The following is a 22,705-nucleotide window of genomic DNA, read 5'->3' on the forward strand; positions in this document are numbered from 1 at the left end:
ATGGTCTCATGGTTTTTATAACAAGTCATTCAGTTATTGTTGCAAAAATAGACAAGATACAAACTGGATGGACCAGTCAGCTACAGTCTAGGTTCTGAATCGGGACAACATAGAATATAGCCAATTCAGAAAACCCTGTGAAGACATGGTCACTGACAGCTGGAAGCTGGTGCTAAAGTGGAGTAAGCTTTCCCACTGACTAGTCAAGCAACAAGCTGACAATAGTTGCACTCCCAGAATCATGCTGACGGTCAAGATACCAGATTTCTCCATTAACATTCCTGGGTATTACCAATTAATGCTGCCAACCTGCTGATGACAGAAGAGGGAGACAGCACATGGGACAGCCAAGAAAGCAAACCCTTTTGGTTCCTGAGGAGAGGACTCTGCGCTTGTTGGAAGGGCTTGACATCAGGAAGTGGGGGCTTGCTGAAAGGTACCTCCTAACTTTGCTGATGACATTCTTGCACATTCACCTCGATCCCCACCCCCCACCCCACCCCCTTACTCAGCTTTGGTTTCGGATCCCTTGCTGATCCTGGTCTTTGGTAGATATCACTTTGAGTGATTGACAGCCTTCCTCAATCAGACACATGGCCCAAGAGTCCTTGATCCCAAGCAAGGCCCACTGCTGGCCACTTAAGTGCCTAAAATAAACTTAATACACTGAGCCTTCCCCAAAGGTGGTGTCATGGCACTCTTGTTGGCTCTTCAGCGTGCACGCAAGACCCATGTTGCATAGAATAAATTCCAACCAAGTATGCCTGTAAGGACTCACTGTACAGTTAGAATCTTGCATGGTTAGCTCCAATTGTGTTTTGAGAAGGCTCCTCAACTTAAAATCTTTTGTTAATATTGTGCAGTTTCCAAATATTCCTGGCACTGGTTTTTATTTTTGGACAGTCCCTTGAAATTGTGCATGGCTTGCTTCGACTACGGTTTGAGGGATTCAGAAATGCTCAGTCAATTCAAAGTTAAAATCTGCAGATTGGGCCATAACTGGGGCAGGTGGTGTCAGACTGATGAGGTGTTTGGAGCTTTGTATGCTCTATCCAACATCTTGACTTCACTTCTGCATGTTCCCAATGAAGTTTCTCAATATGTTTGATGCTTTGTTGAATAAAATATCTCCTTTTGGTTGGTCACAAGCCGATGACTCCCCTGAGTCAGCAGGGATGTTTGATCTCTTGAGGAGTGATGCTTCAACGACAGCGCTGAAGTATTTCTGCACTCGGTTTCATTGCTGAAGTATTTCTGTTGCCCTTCCAAGACTCTCTTGCCATGGCCGTGCACAGACTTCTCTTTGAGATCCTAGATCTTGACACACTTCTTCCTCAGTTGGTTGAAGTGCTGAGCTGGTGTACCAAAGGCAATGATGAATTGTGTTGTCTATGTCTGTCGCTGTCATGAGGAGGTTCCTAAGGTTAGGGAAATGGTCAATATTTTTCAGGACCTTGCCATTCATCTTTTGTTACCTAGAAGAGGTGATATTTGTGCAAACAATTTGGAAGAGGACCTTACTTTTCTGGGCATTTAATGAGAGACCCATTTTTTCAAAAGCTTCAGAGAAGGAATTGACAATGATCTGCTGCTCAGTTTCTGAATGAACACACAGAAGCATCAAAGCAGGCAATAAAGTGATTCATCACAGAGATCTGTATGTTAGAAGTCAGGAAGGACATATCCCTGGGAGGGTTTGACAGGCAAGGAAGGAATAGGGAGAGCAAACTTCAACAGGGTTCTCCTAGTAAAGTGTTTCGAGCATGACCCTGTTTTGCTGGCAGAACAAAGTGTGATTTATGACAAGGGCAAGACCTCAAGGCAACACTTGTGGTCCAAACACTGGCAGTTAGTTCACTATGTCAGTGTTTGAGCAAGGGACCACAGAGATGTTCACATCACTTGTACCATGACAGGTACTGATCAACACTTACTTAATCTACCATCTCCATCAGGCTGGCACTCATACACTCCCAAAAAACAGTGAAGGCAACAGAAAAATGCCACAATAAAACTCATATTGAAGGTCTCAATGAACCCATCAAGATGGCCCTTCTCACACAGCACCTTACTATCAATCTCTGTAGCTTCTGGTGGTTGGACACGGCACACTGTAGTCCGCCATAACAAGCAATCATTGGTGTCTCTACCAGGAGATATATTGACTTATTAGATGAAAACTACAAAGAGGTACTGGACTCAAAATCAAAAGTAACAGTTGAGCTTTCACAGATTAGAGACTTCACCACTTAAGAGAAAAGCAACAGTATCATACATAGTTGAAGGCAGCAGTTCAGTATAAAATCTATGACATACAGAAAAATATGGGACAGAAATACTACAGGAGATGCAAAAACCTGAAGAGCACCAACAGCATCTGTGTTTTCTTTAGCACAGTAAAGAGGATCTAAAGCACCAAGTTCTCAAGGCTCTCACCCTATTGACAGCCAAGATCATTCATGGACAGGGAGCAATCTGTGCTCACTAGAGGGAACATTTTGACAAACTCTTCAAACAACTGAAACTCTGTCTTTGACTTGAATATCCCAATTCCATTTCTCAACATCCAGTCCAGTTGGGTCTCAGCACTACCCCAATCATGAGTGAGGCTGAAAAAGCCATTCAACATCTGAAAAATAATAAAATCCCTGCCAAAATAATGAAACATGGCAGAGGTAAACTCCTGAACAGCTACATATTGAGAAGAACACTTCATTCCAGGGATCTCAGGCGTTCCTTATCATTCTTATTCAAGGGGAGTGATTCAAGAGGCTGGGTGTGGTTATGATGTGCTTTGGTGCAGACTCAATGGGCCGAATAGCCTCTTTCTGCACTGTAGGAATTGTATGATTCCATGACTGGGGTCACTACGGGAGGAGTCTCCGTACTGTCTTCCACAGCGAAGATAATCGAAGGGTTCCTTCCCAGCTGCCTCCTCCCAATGGCTCAGAAACTCCTTTAAGAGTTGCAGTGCAGTTTTTGCCAACTCAGAGACACCACAGACCTGAGCTCCACTATGCAGAAAGTTCATATAAAGTGCAAGGTACAAAAGCAACTGCTGGACATGGCCATTTTCAGCCTCACGAAAGCCAGCAACTCTGTCAACTGTGATACATTCCTCAAATTTGGCTGCCCTTAGATATTTGTCAGGAACCCCTGTCTAATCCATAATAATGTGCAAAACATGATCCACATCAAGGAGCTTATCTCAAGGAAGACTAGGATTCAATAGGTTGTACCATTGCATCAATCCTCTTCTCTACTTGTGCCACTACTATATCACACCTCACTTCCAGCAAATTACCTACAAGTGCAGAGATAAGCTAAAGAACAGACAGGAAGCTGTTGACCTAGTCCACTTTCAATCCAACACTGAAATCAACCTCAGTCTTTGAGCTTCAATATAAAGATAACTGGCTGATTACATAGGATATTCTTGATGTCTTAGATTAACTGAAGATCATAGGCCCTCATTACTTGTAATACAGGGGAGTGGGGAACTCAGAATTTTAATTAATATTATTAAAATGTATATTTAAACATATTTTCTGGAATGATCGTGCGTCATTTAAAATGTTTATTACATTAATAGTATTCATTTATATTGAACTACTGTGGCATGGTCTTCAAGAGCAGGGTTAATAAATAAGAGTGCACAGCCTGAAAAACCATAACGTTCTCGTTTTCCCCTTCCTTCACTGAATACGTAGAAATAGAAATGATTAGCATAATAAAACATTTTAGCTCCAAAAGAATGTAAAGGTTTAACTTCTACCATGTTTTAGCTTATTTAGCATTTGCAGAATTGAGTACAAGATCTGAAATGCATACTTACTTCAAAAAGTTCAGAATCTTCTGTATTATACTGGCTGGAAGTTATTTCTGTTTGGTCATTGTCCCACTGCAGTTCACTAAGGCAGCTAACTGAATCAAGGTCATTCACATCCAGCTGGGAAAGGTCAATTTCAGGAAAGTCTGAATATAGACGGTCATCACCAGCCACTGAATCATACTGCAAAAGAGAATAATTGGACTTAGTCTGCTATAAACCTCAGAATGAAGGAACAATCCAGATAAAATTAACCTTTTAATACGGCTAGATACAGTAATAAGTTTATGGATGATTGCTGTGACACAGTGCAAATTTGATGGCAAAGTAAGGGTATGAACTAACTATTTTTTTCCCATTGACTGTATGCTTGTCGTATTAGGTGCAGTTAAACTTTCAAGAATTCTGCATGGTAAAGCACTGTGTAGAATTACTACCGCACATTGGCTCAAATAAGATAGGTGACATGAAGTGAATCCAGGACCAGAAGAGACAAATATATGCCTTTGGTTGATAAGAATTCAGTTATTGCAAGCATAGTTTACAGATGTATCAGCTAGTTTAATTTTATGATAATCACTTTGCAACAATAGGTACTAATGCTTTACTTGCAAGCATATAATTTGTGCTAAATAGAGGCTCTAGTGGTGCAGTGGTAGCGTCCCAGTTTCCCATGTCAGCCGATGTTAATTTCATAATGTGCAGAGTATGCAACAGACTATAGAAAGTATGAGAAAATTATATGGTTACTATGTTTAACATCAAGAGGGTGAAATTTGATCTAAAGATGCCCATTTTTCCAGGCAGGAAACAGATTTTTAAAAAAAAATTCATAAACAACTTCATTTTGATTTGCGCGTGATGACAGCCTAGAGTAAACATTGGGCCTGACCTGTGTCAGGTTGACTAGAGAGCACTTTTAAAATGGTCCCTTATGCCCCCAAGTCAAACCACACCACTTCTATTCAGATTGGCCCACTACACAGACAGGGAATCCTAAAGTGACAATATGATGTGTAAAACAGAGCTTTGTAAAATGTAATTTCATTCAACATAATATATAAAGAGTACACCCCATTTTTTTTAAAATTACAGGTCAATAAACATATCAATAATCCAGACCCGTTAAAAATATCAATAACATAAACTTTAACCATTTGAAACTTCGTAAAAACTTGTATAAATAAACATTGTGAAATTGACAGCGAAGTTTAGAGATTAAAGCTGTCATTCAGGCAGGGGATTCAATGCTTTAACATATAGAGAAACAGATATTTGTGCTATCAGATAAGAATGCATAAAGAGACGTAGCTGAGAACCCAAACACCCATTACCCTGTTGAAGCACTGGAACTCTGGTGAAAACATTCCCGATGGATGGGGATCATGGCCCAGCCTGGAGACATGATGAATTAATAGTGTCTGGGGAGCACGGGGGTTACAGCTTGGTTTTCACTGTTCATTTTGCAACTGGAACAAATTCTTGCAACCAGGACTTATGTTAGATTCCTAATTGGTCACCCACCCCACCAGGACTTATGTTAGATTCCTAATTGGTCACCCACCCCACCTCTCATCGATGTGGCAGCCTGTTTCATGGAGATATCCAGTTGCCTCGAGGGCTACCTCTGAACTCTTTCCCAAGATCATTGGGATCCCTTTGTGGGTACTTTCTCCCAAGACTGGCAAGCTGAGCTGTGAATTTTCTTGATTCCCACTGCCTGTCTCGGTGATGAAAATCCAGGAAAATCATGTCCTTTAAATACTTTCATTGGCTTATATATAAAAATTGACTTGTCAGAAATACCAAGTTGTTGGAGGCCAACTTTGGAAAATTTAGCTTAATGTGAGGCAGGAGCACTCCATGTTCAAACTATGGCCTCTACTGACTTCTGTTCATTTTCTCCCAATTTCCTGTCATCATTCTGCCCAAAAACTACATTAGGCTTCCAATTTGCTATCTCCTCACCTCTAATCATGCTGCCAGCCTTAATAAGCACTTCTAGCGTATTCAGTGCCTAAAGCACACTCCAATTTGGGCCTGATCCAATTTCTGGGCCCAAGGACCTACTCAATTTGTGGCAGTCTGACTGTCCATAACAGCATTAAAATGATACACAAACTATTCAGCCGAGCAATTAGAATCGGCAGATTTCCAGCGAATGAAGGACAAAAGGATTTTATAATTTAAAAACCAATAAAATTCAGTATCATTATTATCTCACAAGTTCTAGATACCTTTCTTAAATAACAGCAATAATGCACAATGCAATAAGACAATTTAGATTTATTCTACAATGCTTGATAAGGTAGTTCAAAGTGGGTTTGAAACAATTTTGCAATGCAATGCCATTGGTGCAAATGATCGGTGACAATTTATTGTGGTTAATTACAATTTTTGCTCTGACTGAGTGATCGCCATGTTAATGTGAACTATTGTCTCGGCTTTAAAATATTTACCTGTACTTAAATGCTATTTGTTGATTGATGTAACAGCTAAAGATACAACAAAATAAAATTTTAGAAAATACACTACCTTGTATAATTCCAATCATAATAAAATTGAATTCCCTCCTCACAAGTGCAGCAGATAATCTTTAAGTGACAAAGAACTTCAATAGGAAAGATAGCCATATATCATACCATGCTGTTTTGAATAAGCTATTAATCACAAGGTCTCTCTTGTATTAAAGCCTCAAGGAAAGATTCTAGTCACACCTATTTGAAGGATCTGTATGCTGAGTGATTCTTTTTTAAAAATAAAATAAATAAATATTCAAGCCTGGTCTAATCAATTTAAATTAATTTTACTTGTCTAACTCAGTTTTTCCAATCAGTCCTTTGAAGGTCTTCTAGAGTGTGCAGTGCTGAGGTAATCAATTTTAAATGGTTGCTGAAAGTCACATTTTGGTAGTTCTGAGGAGGAACAATCAATCTGAGCGAGTTTCCTTCCAGTGTCTGGCAGCAATTTTGATGTCACACTGCAGGTTTACACTAGATGCTGTTGACAGGTAAATGCACTTAAAATCCCATCTGTTTCTCAATACTGAATCCCTGTTCTAATGATAGCACTTTCCTTCACTGCAACACAAGGTGACTGCTTTCCGCTGCAGCAAATGCGCAACTGTTTTTTTAAATATATTCCAGTATCCTCACTGGAGATGTGGCTAGAAATCAGAAATATATATTTTGTTTTATGATTTCACTGCACTCCTAGTACATCATTCAGTGTCTGAAATTTATCTCATTTTTTTCTAACCTTTGTGTAATTTCTTCCCAATTTAATTTTATCTCAAATTGCATTCTAGCAATTTTAAATGCTGATTACCAACTTTTAATGTTTTATATACATTAGAAAATAAATAAATTCTAAACTGCATATGAAATTAAGAGCAATGCCTCTTAAAGGAACTGAATATTCTCTATGAAGAGATGACAATGACAGCCCATTACATTAAGGCAGCAGTTAACCAACTTAGTATCAAGAAGTTCTGGTAAAACTGAAATCACTAGCTATCTGGGCGAAAGTACAGGTTAGATTACAGGACTTTTGGAGGCCAATTATCTCAGTACGAGGATATCGCTGCAGAAGTACTGCAGGCAGGGTAACGTTCTTGGCCCAACCATCTTCAGCCGCTTTATCAATGACCTTTCCTCCAACATTAGGTCAGAAGTGGTAATGTTCATACCATTCATAACTCTTCAGATACTGAAGCAGTCTGAGTCCATATACAGCAAGACAGAAAAAATATTCAATCTCACGCTGCTACGTGGCAAGTGACATTCACACTACACAAGTTTCAAGCAATGAACATCTCTAACATGACAGAATCTACCAATCTCCCTTTGATATTCAATGGAACAGCAATTGCTGAATTCACAACTGACCAGGTATCAAACTGGAATGATATTACAAACACTGTGGCTTCAACAGTATATCAAAGGCTGAGAATTCCTAGGCATGTGACTACCCAAAGCCTGTCTGCCATCTACGAGGTACCAATAGGCTGTTGAAACATGAGAGGTAGAATCAATTGCATTTTTAAAGAATAGAAGCAGGGCACATGGGAGCCTGGGACAGTGCAATTAGATTTGGATTGCTTTAGCAAAGAGTTGGCGCCGACAGTCCTTTGATCTAAACATCAAGAGTTCACTACTAGAGAAGGTCACCAATGTCTTCAATTGTTGCAGCAAAAATACTTTCTTGGTGTACTTATGTTGGGAGTCAGCCAGGTTCATTTTTATTGAAGTGCTGCTACTTTATATTCTGCACAATGAAGGACAGCAAGACACATTAAGAGCAAATTAATGGTGTTCAGACTTACAGTACTGCTGATTGTTTCCTATGTTACAACAGTTACTACATTACAAAAGTACTTCCTTTGTTTCAAAGTGCTTTGCAACATCCTGAGGTGAACAACACAATATAGACGTGAAGCTGGGGACCTCAAGAGGAGGCTGAGATAGATTATTTATTCAGCACTTCTGGCTGAAGATTGTTGCAAATTCTTTTGGACTGATGTATTGGGCTTCCCAATCATTGTGGATGGAGATATTTGTGAAGCCTCCTCTCTCTGTTAGTTGTTTAATTGTCCATCACCATTCATGATGAGATATGACAGGATTGCAGAGCTTATATACAATCTGTTGATTATGGAATCACTTAGCCCTGACTAATATTTGTTGCTTCTGCTGTTTGGTTCACAAGTAGTCCTGTTTTGTAGCTTCACCAGGTTGACATCTCATTTTAGGTATGCCTGACAGGCCCTCCTCCACTCTCCATTGAATGAGAGGTTGATCCTTCAAATGATGGTAATGGCAGTGTTGGGGTATGTCGGGCCATGACGTCGTAGATTCTGTTCGTGTATAGTTCTGGTGCTGCCGATGGCCCACAGCATCTAATGGATGCTAAGTCTTAAGCTGTTAAATCCGTTTGAAGTCTATCTTTTTTAACAAGATGACAAAGTCAAACAACACGATGGATGTATCATCAATATGAATGAAGATTAGACATTCTCATTTTTACTGCTAGTGTCATGGATGATGAATCTGTGACATACAACTTTGTGAGAAAAATGTCAAGTATGTTTTTTCCTCCTCTTCTTATTTTCTTCACCACTGCTGCAGATCCAGTCTAGCAGCAATGCCCTTTTGGACTCAATCTGCTCGGTCAGTAATGGTGCTGTCACTACTTGATGATGGAGATTGAGGTCTTCCCACCCTGGAGTGCAGTCTGCACCCTTGCCATCCTCAGTGCTTCTTTCAAGTGTCCGATAGGGACACATACTGATTCATGAGCTGAGGGCAAGGTACATAACAATTAGCAGGATGTTTCCTTGCCCATGTTTGACTTGATGTCATGACATTTCATGGCGTCCACAGTAAACATCAAAAACTGCCAGGGCAACTCCTTTCTGACTGCATACCACTGTGCTACCACCTCTGCTGAATCTGTTCTGCCAGTTTTGCAGAATCTACCCAGGGACGGCATTATCTGGACCAGTGTGCGTAAAATATAATTCTGTGAGTACGACTGTGTCATGCTATTCTGTGACAAATTGGTGGTACGGCAATGAGCCAAGTCAGTCCCTCAAATCCATGGGTTTGGCTATTAACAGTATGTTTTCCAGTAATTGGCTCATTAATGTCGCAAATGCTTTCAGCAAAATTTGAATAGATGCAAGTATTTCACCTTGGTAATAAACAGCTTATTTGGTGCTTTAAACTAACAGTCACAAGATTTCAGTCATGTAGAAAACATGGCAAAAATGCTGAGACACTTGAGTTAGTGAGCAGGCACTAATCCATAGAAGACTGAAAAATTCTTAGTTAGCAATTTCACCATCAATTATTAAATGTAATTGGTTATTTTGGAATGCTTAGCCAACTCAGATCTGCATTGATGCTACGTTAACACAGAACCAGATGATTCATTTGAAGATACATTTAAGTAACTGTATGCACTGACATGAGCTACTCAAGTTAAGCTAGCCAACTTAAAATAGTCACATCCTTGCTTTTGTAAGGTTCAGAATCATTGTTCTAAACATATCAAGCTTGATTTTCAAAAAAGAATTATATAAAGCTCTAAAATTACCATTCAGGTATCTAAATGGTCCAGTGCTTCTCAATGTAATTCGAATATGCATCAAAAGATTTGCAAAGTTACTACACAAAAGGTACAAAACAGAGAAACACAAGCACTGGCCACTTTTACCTTTGGTGTTTGGCAGTAATCCCATTCGGGGTAGAGCTATGGCTATGAATGAAAAGTGTGGCATCTATAACTTTAATGCACAGGAACTTAAACTGTGTTCTTATTTGGATTTTTAGTTGAATGAGTGGAAGGTGAAAACAGCCTGATGGATTGACTTATTCATTAATTGAAATGTTGGAAGAATCCTTAGCTGGTCTGGCCAACATGTGACTCTACTTTCACAGCAATGTGGCTGATTCTTAACTGCCCGCCAGGGATTAGTGATGGACAATAAATGCTTGTCTAGCCAGCAATGTCTGAGTCCTGTGAATGGAGAAAATAAAATCTCCATTTCCAACCTTATGTTGGAGGAGAGGTCATGATAGAGAAGCTGAAGATGATTGAGTGTAGGATATTCTCATGCAAAACACTCTTGAAGCAATGTCTCCTTCCTGGTATTAGATGTGACTCAAACAAGTAGCATGTTTTTCTCACCATTTTCATTGGGGCTTGTTTATGCCACACTCAGTCAAATGCTGCCTCAATGTCAAAGGCAGTCACTCCCACTTAACCTCAAGTTCAGTTCTTCTGTCAAGTTTGAACCCTCGATATTTTTACTGTCTGGGAATCTGTCAAGCACGAGGGTGGCACAGTGGCTCAGTGGTTAGCACTGCTGCCTCACAGCGCCAGGAACCCAGGCTCAATTCCACCCTCGGGCGACTGTCTGTGTGAAGTTTGCACATTCTCCCCATGTTTGCGTGGGTTTCCTCCAGGTGCTCCAGTTTCCTCCCACAGTCCAAAGATGTGCAGGCTGGGTAGATTGGTCATGCTAAATTGCCCGTAACATTCAAGGGATGTATAGATTAGGTGGGTTATAGGGGGATGGGTCTGGGTGGGATGCTCTGAGGGTGGATGTGGACTTGTGGGGCCAAAGGGCCTGCTTCCACACCGAATGGATTCTATGATCTATGATCAAAGCTTTAATAAGTGCCACTAGATGGTACCAGCAATGACACCTCCCACATCTTTGTGAATGATTGACAGGAGATTAATGAGGTGGGAGGTGGGGAATGATTGGCCATAAAGGATTGTTCTATTCTTAGAAAGGACATACCTAGGACACTTTTCCACATTGTCTAGTAGATGGCAGTTTTGCAGCTGCCCTGGAACAGCTTGGTGAGGTTCACAAGGGAGTGAATCGAATTGGCTGAAGATTGGCAGCTCTTTTGCTCAAAGGACAATGCTGAGATGCATCGTCAACTCAATATCACTGGCTGAAAATGATTCAGCCTTACCTTTTGTCGTGACATGGAGGGTTCGCCCATAGTTAATGATAGGGAAAAGCTGTGGAACTTTCTCCTCCTGTTGTTTAGTTCGGTCATCATCATTCATGCCAGGATGTTGCAGGACTGAAAAGCTTCGATCTGATCCACTGGTGAAGTGCAAATTGGCCGCATTCCTGGCTGCTCAAAGCACTTTGAGCTGTTCTGAGGTCATAGAAGGTACTAGATAAATGCAGTCTTGCTTTCTGCTTACTGCAATGTTTGCCAACAGCCTCTATACTAATTCTCTTGGGTGTAAAATGCTCTGCTTATAATTCAAACTCTTTCTCTTCACTAAAGTCATCAGCCCAGGTCTGACCTGAAGTAAAATACTATTCAATAAAAGTCTGCAAAGCAGTATGATGCAAGAACTTGTTATTAGCAAATAAAATGCAAGACATTAACTCACTTTTCTTTTGTGCTTCTGCTTTACAGTGAAATGAAAACTATAATTGCCGCCAAAACAACAAATTACCTAGTGGTACTCCCTGCCAATATTAAACAATTCTTACTCACATAGATTAAGTCAATAAAATTGGCAAAATGAGAATTGTCAGATTTTCTAAATTGGATGTCAACCTGAATATAAGAGCATTTGTTTCCAATTCAGCTATTCTGAGTGTGAGGATTTAGCTTTAACTCAATGTTGTATAAGGGTCATTTGTGTGTTTTTTTGTATTGTTCACTAAAAATATTTTTTTCCCACAACCATTTCAGTGTTTTTATTACTGTAATGAGTATTTCATTGTATTGAACTATGAATACCAGGTAGGTTTATTTCTCGTAATTGAGCAGCTCTTCTGCATTACAATTCATTTATTTTAATTGAAGTGAAGGGACCTATTTTACACCACAAGCTTGAGTGTAAAGCAACTGAGAGAGTATTTCAACATATATGCAGTGTTCCAATCCAGTATCACACTGACATTTATATACTTGAACAGTTCAGTAGATAGTTAATTAAACTGGAATGATCCAATTGGCTAGCCAGCAAACAATTCCCAATAGGGTCCCATGATCTTGGAGTGTTATTTATATATATATATATATATATATATATATATACCCTGGTTTTATTATTAGAAGGCAGCATTCATGCCTGTGAAGGCAAAGAGCATCCTCTCACAAGCATTATTTCTTGCTCACAGGCATCATGGCAGCAAATGCAAATTTCCATTGCTGAAGGTACTGAATATGGCACATGATGCTTTATTTTTATCACAGAAGAACTGAGCATTGACATTGCCAAATTGAGCAGGCAAACCAATTTTCACAGTGCTGGTCCTTACAATCCAGTCTTCCACATCAGCATGCATCATTATTTCAATCTCGCCACTGAGAACCAAATTCAACACCTCTTAACAGGACAAATATAGAATGTCAAAATTGTGCTGGGAAGCTATATCCACAGAGAAATCACTTCAAAAATATATATGGGACATAAAATGTCAAGTGTGTGAATGCAGTATTCTGTGTGTTTTTAATCTAACTTCATGCTATGGAAATTTGCCCTACTATAAACTATAGACATAAAATGTGCACATTTCACATTGGACAGATAGACAGTCAGTTCTGTTAATTTACAAAACCATGTCATTTGTGGAAAACCTTTAAAAAAATGGAGTAAAAGGGATTTTCCCCCCAACATGGCATATTTTTGGTGATGTGAAATGCACTCCCTGAAAATTTGGTGGAAGGAGATGTAACAGTTACTTGCCAAATGTTAGACTCAGATTCCAAAAAAGATTCACCAAATTGGTACAGTTCCAGATGCGATACTCCAAATCTTTAAGCTCCCAGGTGACGAGTGATTAATGACAAAAGTTAATAAATGATATACAGATCAGTCTCAATTGTTTGTGAAAAAATGATAGTTGAACTCTGACTGTTACAGTAGAGGTGATTGTTAACATCGACATTGATAGTTGAACAGTTGATGTCACAATCTTTAGTTTTGCAGATTGGCTGAGATTCTCCAGTTTTTGTTCTGTTCCTTTTTGTGGTTGCTAGCTGCAGCCTAGAGTGAGAGAATCCCTTTACCTACAACACAGGGGTGACTGGAGGATTGCTATTTGATAGTGATTACTCCAGGCTGATGCATGAAGTCAAACTGGTACACATGCAAATGTTCAGTCCTACTATCACACACTAGTGGAGCTGAAACTGGCTTTTTAACCTTTGCTGTTGTGCATTCATCAAAAGGAGAAAATGCAAATTGCATCTCTAATTTGGGAGTGTCTCGCTGGTGTGCAAGGGGTTATCAGGCCTTTGCTAATTTTGGAATCACAAGAAATCATAGTCTAGTCTGTTTTGACTTCCCTCATCACCCTTTGAAGGGTAGTTGGTAGAAATTCCCTGTGCACATACAGTGCGACATGGTCTCTCTCTCCAGGCAGCTATTTAATTTAAAACTGCAGCCAGTTTTGGATGCTTCCGCTCTCTTTTAAAACAAAAACATATTTTGGAATTATAAGTTAAAATTATCCACAGTACTTCAGGGTTCTGACCTATGGTTATGACAGAGGGAATTGGATATCTATTTGAAAAAGGGAAGATTGTATGGACATGGGCAAAAAGAGTGGAATGAATTAGATAGCTCTTTCAAAAATGGAGTGAAAGGCCCCTTCAGAGCTGGAAAAATTCTACGCTCCATGAACCATTTGTGTGATCTTTATGATATAAAGGAAATCTGAAAGTGGGAACCCAACTCCTGCGCCTAGTGGAAGTCAATCAAAATGGGAGTTAAAATGGGAGCAATGAATTTTCTAATAGATTTCCACGTCCCAGATATTTTAACAATAGTTTTGGCAGCTCGGGGCATTGGCTTGACTCAGGTGGGAGCTTCTCAAATTTTGTAAGTTTGCACCCAATACTTGGACGAAGGATTTCAATGGAATTTTAAAGGCAGGTGAGCAGGGGTATTCTCAAAAGATGAAAAGCCAAACCTGGTAAACAATGAATGGAGTAAAAGCAAAATACTGCACATGCTAGAAGTTTGAAATAAAAACACAAAACACTGGAGAAACTCAGCAAATCTGGCAGCACCTGTGGTGAGAGAAACAGAGTTAACGTTTGAGCCAGTTATGACTCTTCTGTGCGGAGGTCTGATATGAAACTCAAAGAAATTTCATGGTGCTAATGTTCCAGGCTCCTTCTTTCTGAGCTGTAAAATCCTCTTTGAGCCTCACAGATGATGGTCTCCAGGGTCTCAGATCTTCACGAGGCAGATCAGATCATTTCAGGTACAGCTGGCCAACAGGATGCCAACGAGGTCAGACCATTAAAATGGAAAGGTTTTCCAATGCAACACTTGACCCAGTGGCCTGTACATTCCACTAACTTCCTGCCGGGAATTAAAATTCACCCAATGTCTTCTGAGGTGCATTCTCTGCTCAATTTTCAAGTTATCGAATCCCAAAACAGTGTCTCAAAATTGGCAGCCTAGGAACTGACTGTGTGGATTTTGGATGTTGCCAGTATTCACAGGAAAAGAAATGAGAACATTAATTCAATGAATAGGAGAAACATGAAATCAAATGATTCAGTTTCTTCTTATTAAACAAAAAAACATAATTGTGAAAAAGTAACATTTGAAAATAAAATGTAAGGTTGACTCGCAGGCTTTGCTGGATTCAAAGCAAAGGTGTGCTAAGCGAGGTTGGACAGGATCAAGGGTCACTCAGACCACTTAAAGAATGGAAAAAGATTGATAATCACTAGTCTGGTACACCATCATGCTAAAGCATCAGCTTGTTGAATTACACTCCAGTTTTTTTTACTGATTTAATCACAATTAAAACTGATGCGTGGCAACTGATAAAAACATCTGGTGATCAGCTAGCCAGATTTGTGACATTCTACCTGTGGCAGACCTAGAGGTCCATTTTGTTTTATTTTTGACATCTTTCAACTTGAAAGGCAACTTTTATATGATAAGCATTGCCTAGTTTCTGAGAAGGTTAGTTAATTGGGAACATGTGTAAAGTGGTCAGCAGCTCTCATATGTTTTTATCCTGAATGTCTGCACACAAATAAAGCAGTCTGACTGTTTGTATAGATATCTATGCCATTAAGGTCTAAGTGGGTCACAGTCCCGAACAAAGCATAGCAGATGCCAAATCCTCCTAGATGATAGGAATTATTAATATCGCTCATTGCTGTCGCCTGCTTACACTGACATTATATAGCCTTTGCTCGTGTCCCACCACGAAGTCATTCATTTAAGACTAGTCCAGTTTTACTTTATCTGAACGTCTATAAATTGTGTGAATCTGGTATCAAAGAATGTCCAGTTTCTGTGCAAATCTTACACAATAGGTTCACCTTGATTCATTAAGAAAGAATGAGAGTAGGGTTGTTAATATATCCAAATTGCTCAAGGAGCAAATCCCACTACCTTAATCTCAGTCGGTAACAATATGTGTGCAGTCTCTGTTTCAGGAAGAACATTCTCAATGAAATCTTCCACCTGCCAAAGCCAGAGTTATAATTGTAGAGCAGTGTTAAGAACCAGCAGCCATGAAAATGACCATGGAGCTGTGGATCTGGTACCTACCAGGTAGGGAGCAATATTGTCGGCATTTCAATTTGCTGAAAGCCCACTGATGCTCTCTATCCATTGACAATCAAGCACCTTTCCTCCTCTCTAATCAGAGATAAATGAAGAGTGAGCACGTGGCTTTGGTAAGGTTGCAGGCTTCCTCAAGTCATAATTTCTACATGCATATGACTTTGTGGACAACATATTTCAATGCTACCCTATGTTACAACTGATAGGGGTTCCATTCCTTTGCTGTCCAACTGGTATATGCTTATATGTAATCAATTATGCACATCAATGCCTGGCATCCTGACAGCAATTACTTCCACAGCAATTCATTCTGCATAGTATATCATATATCATAGTAATGGTAAAAAAACTGGAGTGTCACTAATGGGCCACAAAGGCTATCCACTGATTACATGGCTGATGAGTACTGTGTGCATCCAACATACACAAGACATACTATAAAATTCATGAAACAGAACTTCTGCTATCTGAATCATTCAGAAGTAGCCTTGCAATACTCAACACAGCAGGTGTCAAGATTCTGCTGCATGTTTCATGATTCTATCATCCTAATTGGCCTTGTCAGTAGTTAAATAGTGGGCAGCTACAGAATAGGGTCAGTAAAGAAAAGGAAGAGAGAAGGTAATTGGCCAGGCAGTCCACAAACAAACCTACATGATTACAATGCCACTATCCAATAGCCACACTCCCAATTCGACATTCAAAAAGAATTCCACACCTTATCCTCCCTGTATCACTTCTATGCTTGAAAAGATAGGCTTCAAAAGTTGATCAAAGCCCTGTGCCAATTTGAAGCAGGACTCCATCCACTTCCTGACATTAATTACAGGCGTTCTGACAAGTTTTCCAAAACACAATGTTACAAAATACATGTTTTTAAAGATTGCTATATTTTGTGGCAGTCCCTTTAGTGTCAGATAAAATGGTCATATTAAGTGGTGTAACGTGCTCTGACTTCTGCCCGACAAAAAAAAATTGGGTAGCTTGGCTGTTGAAGTTTGAATGAGGGCTGGCTGTTTTATTTGAAAGAGAATACACAATATTCACATCTAACTGCATCTGTGTTGGCTGTGGGCAGATAGATAAGTCCATGAGTCTTGCAGGGAGGCAGTAGGAATTCTAAGTGTTATGAAGGATTATACTTTGAACTGTTTATTTAATTCCAACATAGGATTGAACTGGGAGCCTAAAGGAAAGCTAATTAACATCTTTACCTGGAAACAAGACTCAGGTGATTCAAGTTGCCATAGAGATGCATTTTGAGGGGTAAGAGTTCATAGCAAGCCAGTGTACCTTACAGAAATAAATCAGTCTGCAAGAATTTGAGAGATGTGTGTGTGTATGTGTGTGAGAGAGAGTGAGAAAGAGAGAGAGAAAGTAAAACTGCCAGTCTCTATTGGTCGCCATAAACAAAGTTTGTGATTGGATTGAAAAGATCAAGTTCGTCAGCATTTTAAAAAAGGCTGGAAAATTTGGGTTAAGGAAAAACTGTACAGGGTTAGGCTCTCCATGAAAATCAAGTCAGGGATTAGAAATTACTTGACTGGAAAAGGAAAAAGGAATCAAGCCACCAACAGCTGAGAATCCTTTGAACTAGTCCCTGGAAAATGAAGTGTCTATTAAGGGGCAGAATAAAGTATAACATAAGAACATAAGAACTAGGAGCAGGAGTAGGCCATCTGGCCCCTCGAGCCTGCCCCGCCATTTAATAAGATCATGGCTGATCTTTTTGAGACTCAGCTCCACTTACCCGCCTGCTCACCATAACCCTTAATTCCTTTACTGGTCAAAAATTTATCTAGCCTTGCCTTAAAAACATTCAGCAAGGTAGCTTCAACCGCTTCACTGGGCAGGGAATTCCACAGATTCATAACCCTTTGGGTGAAGAAGTTCCTCCTGACCTTAGTCTTACATCTGCTTCCCTTTATTTTGAGGCGATGCCCCCTAGTCCTAGTTTCACCTGCTAGCGGAAACAACCTCCCTGCCTCCACCTTATCTATTCCCTTCATAATCTTAAATGTTTCTATAAGATCTCCCCTCATTCTTCTGAATTTCAATGAGTATAATCCCAGCCTACTCAGTCTCTCCCCATAATCCAACCCTCTCAACTCTGGAATCAACCAAGTGAATCTTCTCTGCACCCCCTCCAGTGCTAGTATATCCCTTCTCAAGTAAGGAGACCAAAACTGCACACAGTACTCCAGGTGTGGCCTCAGCAGGATCCTAGTCAGCTGCAGCATAGCCTCCCTGTTTTTAAACTCCATCCCTCTAGCAATGACAGACAAAATTCCATTTGCCTTTTTAATTACCTGCTGCACCTGCAATCCTACTTTTAGCGATTCACGCACAAGGACATCCAAGTCCCTCTGCACAGCAGCATGCTGCAATTTTTTACCATTTAAAACATAGTCCATTTTGCTGTTATTCCTACCAAAATGGATGACCTCACACTTATCAACATTGTACTCCATCTGCCAGACCTTTGCCCTCTCACTTAGACTATCTATATCCCTCTGCAGACTTTATGTCTTCTGCACACTTTGCTCTACCACTCATCTTAGTGTCATCTGCAAATTTTGACACACCACACTTAGTCCCCAGCTCCAAATCATCTAAGTAAATTGTAAACAATTGCGGTCCCAACACTGATCCTGAGGCACACCACTAGCCACTAACTGCCAACCAGAAAAACACCCATTTACCCCTACTCTTTGTTTTCTACTAGTCAACCAATCCTCTATCCATGCCAATACATTATCTGTAATACCGTGCAACTTTATCTTATGTAGCAGCCTTTGGTGTGGCACCTTGTCAAATGCCTTCTGGAAATCCAGATATACCACATCCACAGGTTCCCCATTGTCCACCATGCAAGTAATGTCCTCAAAGAATTTTACCAAATTCGTTAAACATGACCTACCCTTCATGAACCCATGTTGGGTGTTCCCAATGGGACAATTTATATCCAGATGTCTTGCTATTTCTTTCTTAATGATAGATTCAAGCATTTTCCCCACTACCGAAGTTAAGCTAACTGGCCTATAGTTACCTACTTTTTGTCTACTTCCTTTTTTAAACAGTGGCATCACATTGGCTGTTTTCCAATCTGCGAGGAGCCACCCCAGAGTCCAATGAATTTTGGTAAATAATTACTAGTGCATTTGCTATTTCCCCCATCACCTCTGTTAGTACCCTGGGATGCATTTCATCAGGGCCAGGAGACTTGTTTACCTTTAGCCCCATTAGCTTGCCCAGCATTGCCTCCTTAGTGATAATGATAGTTTCTAGGGCCTCGCCTGCTATAACCTTCTTGCCATCAGTTTTTGGCATGTTATTTGTGTCTTCCACTGTGAAGACCAACACAAAATAACTGTTTAATGCCTCGGCTATTTCCTCATTCCCAGTTATTAAATTGGCCTTCTCATCCTCTAAAGGACCAATGTTTACCTTCGCCACTCTTTTACGATTTACATATTTATAGAAACTTTTGCTGCCTGTTTTTATATTCTGAGCTAGTTTACTCTCATAATCTATCTTACTTTCCTTTATAATTTTTTTCGTGGCTTTCTGCTGGCCTTTAAAGATTTCCCAGTCTACTAGTTTCCCACTACTCTTTGCATTTTTGTATGTTATTTTTTCAATCTGATACTTTCCTTTATTTCCTTTGACATCCATGGCTGGTCCTCTCTTTTCCAACAGTTCTTCCTTATCACTGGAATATACTTCTGCTGAGCACTGTGAAAAGTCATTTTGAAAGTTCCTCAATTGACCCACCATAAAGTTTTTGCTCCCATTCTACCTTAGCTAACTCCTTCCTCATCCCATCATAGTCTCCTTTGTTTAAGCACAGGACATTGATACTGGATTTAACCTTCTCACACTTCATCTGTATTTTAAATTCAATCATACTGTGATCGGTCCTTCTGAGAGGATCCTTAACTGTGAGATCATTAATTATTCCTGTCTCGTTACACAGGACTAGATCTAGGATAGCTTGCTCCCTCGTAGGTTCCATTACATATTGTTCAAGAAAATTATTGCGGATGCATTCTATGAACCCCTCCTCAAGGCTGCCATAACCAACCTGGTTTCACCAATCGATATGTAGATTAAAATCCCCCATGATAATTGCCGTACCATTTTTACATGCATTAGCTATTTCTATGTTTATTGCCCGCCCCACCACGATGTCATTATTTGGTGGCCTATAGACCACACCTATCAGTGACTTCTTCTCCCTGCTATTCCTAATTTCCACCCAAATGGATTCAACCTTTTGTTCAGTAGAACCTATATCATCTCTCACTACCACCCTGATATCCTTAAAAATCAGAGCGACACCACCTCCCTTACCTTCCTGTCTGTCCTTCCGAACAGTTTGATATCCCTGGATATTTAACTCCCAGTCATGACCATCCTGCAACCATGTCTCTGTAATGGCCACTAAATCATTTTTGGTCATTTTTAATTAAATGTAGAAACCTTTCTACAATTTTCAAGAATAACTTTGTTACTGAAATAGTGATATGTCAATATGGGTTTTAGTTTGTTACATCAAACGTCTTAAAACTTGAAGTCTTGTCATTTAATCCTTTCAGTTACTGGAAATCTGAATATCCTTCTAAAGGTTATGGGTCTCCAGGGAGATTGAAACAACCGATCATTGTTTGTGCATACCCATGAGTTTTCTTCAACGTGCTTTCCAATCAAAATAGTCATTTGAGTTCTCTGCAACTGCACTTGGGTGCAACCTCAAGCTCTGGCAAGCTGGCACCTGTATTAAGCCTGCCTTTTGCCCTGGCTGTATGCCAGTAGTGCCCAGAGTATCACCAAGTGCAGATCCCTGCTCCAATCTATTCTCTAAGATGGGTAGCGATAACATCTGAGTGGAGATCTGCGAGTGAGAAATCAGGTGATGGTGAGTGTCTTCATCGTCATGGTCTTCTTGCACCGCCTGGCCAGGTTACCCATTCTGACCCAAGACCTAAGCTATCTCCTTTCAGACCACCAATAATCATAACAAGGCACAGAAAGCTTGAATTATTTAAAGCAATATTCACGGTGAGAGAATCAGTGATAATTTCCTCTATTCCAGAAAGCTGCAAGAACAAGCTGAGTCCAGGACTTTTGGTGTTTGAGCATGCAATCTGGACTGACATTTTATCATGAGGAAATGCTTCAATGTTGCAAGTACTACTTACTGGAAGAAACTTTAAACTGAGACCTTGATAGTCACAACAGAACCCATGTGCACTTTCTAAGGAAAATAGGGTATTCTGATTGTAACTGACATTTACTCCTCATCCAGCACCCACAAAACTGCTGTACATGAGGCCTTGCTGTGTGCATTTTGATGGCTGTATTTTCCTAACAAAGAGTGATTACTCTTTAAAATAATTTAACTGTGAAGTGCCTTGAGACATTGAGGGCAGAAAGGGTACTATTTAAATGCAAATCTTTTATCTCACATTTTTCTTGTTAATAATAAATAATGTCAAAATAAATTGGATGTTAGATAACATTCAGTGAAGTACTCACTTTAGAGTTAATAATTTTGGTGACCCATAAAGTTCTATGAATGAGTGTAGCTAATCTCAGACAAAGTATACAGTGTAGTTAATTATTATAGTAGACGTTTTTAGTATTTATGGCACAATATCACTCTATAGCAAAAGTTATCATTAGAGCAATATTATGAAACACTCCAATTCTGGGTACTTTTTTTTTTGCAAAGGTCGTCTTTTAATTGTTTAGATTTTCATAAGGGTAAATGGTTTGCTGTAGGTTTTTCAGATTCTGTTTCTTTAATTTCAAATGTGCCTCAGATCATTTCAAACTTTTAAGGTACAGTTACTGAACTGCCATTCAGTTATATGGGTTATCTCCAGTCTTTATCTAGGACTATGCCACGTTATTGATGATTAAATCAGTGCCTTTTGGACTTGGACATGGAACTCTACATACATATCTATAATTTAATCAGTACTCAGCCTCACATGAAACATCGTAAAGTAACAATAAAGATGAATACATTTCTGATGTGCTGCATATTACTGTATAAGGCTGATAAGGAAACGTTTTCCTGATAAAAGTTGAGCAATCCAACTGGAGTGATTCCTTTTACTGAAATGAAAACCCAACCTTTGCAATGTAGGAAAGATAACATGCATTGTGACTGGTCACACCAAGGTCTGATGTCTATTGCATAATGAGGAAAAATCCAAACTAAACATCAAAAACGTCAAGTACATTGTGTCAATCATAAATCCCTATAAAATTTAATTACAACATGGCAATCTGAGGCCAGCTTCTAATTAACAGAACATTATTATTTACATTAGATAAAGTTGGGACAATGGTCAGGGGGTGGATTTTGTCTCATGAGTAAAGTCCTAAAGTGAATACTGAGAAAAAAGTTAAAATTTATAATAAAACTCAGGCCATGTATTATCCATTTTACAATGTTTCGTTTTAATAAACTTTATATGTCCAGTTAATATTAATTGACAGGAATAAAATGAAAACAATGCTAGAAATACTAAACAAGTTAGGCATCATGTGATAAGAAACAGTTAAAGCCTGAAATCAAGATGATTGGTCATAACATCAGCTCTGATGAAAGCTCATCTCAACTAGAGGTATTAACTCTGTTTCCCTCCACAGATACTGCCTAACCTGCTGAGTATATTCAGAGATAACAAGGTGTAGAGCTGGATGAACACAGCAGGCCAAGCAGCATCAGAGGAGCAGGAAGGCTGACGTTTTGGGCCTAGACCCTTCTTCAGATCT

The 22,705-nt window shown here is 39.6% G+C and overlaps 1 protein-coding gene across 2 annotated transcripts in view; it reads right to left on the bottom strand.

The window, feature by feature from the left end:
- The window catches only part of LOC109933961 (peroxisome proliferator-activated receptor gamma coactivator 1-alpha-like), a 139,020-nt gene that overhangs the window by 21,360 nt on the left and 94,955 nt on the right, over positions 1–22,705 (bottom strand). For both annotated transcript variants that reach the window (XM_048604026.1, XM_048604027.1), the window contains exon 2: positions 3,836–4,012. In XM_048604026.1, coding sequence (XP_048459983.1) covers positions 3,836–4,012 — 177 coding nt within the window. The remainder of the gene's footprint in view (positions 1–3,835; positions 4,013–22,705) is intronic.

The sequence above is a fragment of the Rhincodon typus genome, chromosome 12, assembly GCF_021869965.1.
Source record: "Rhincodon typus isolate 14 chromosome 12, sRhiTyp1.1, whole genome shotgun sequence".
Lineage (NCBI taxonomy): Eukaryota > Metazoa > Chordata > Chondrichthyes > Orectolobiformes > Rhincodontidae > Rhincodon > Rhincodon typus.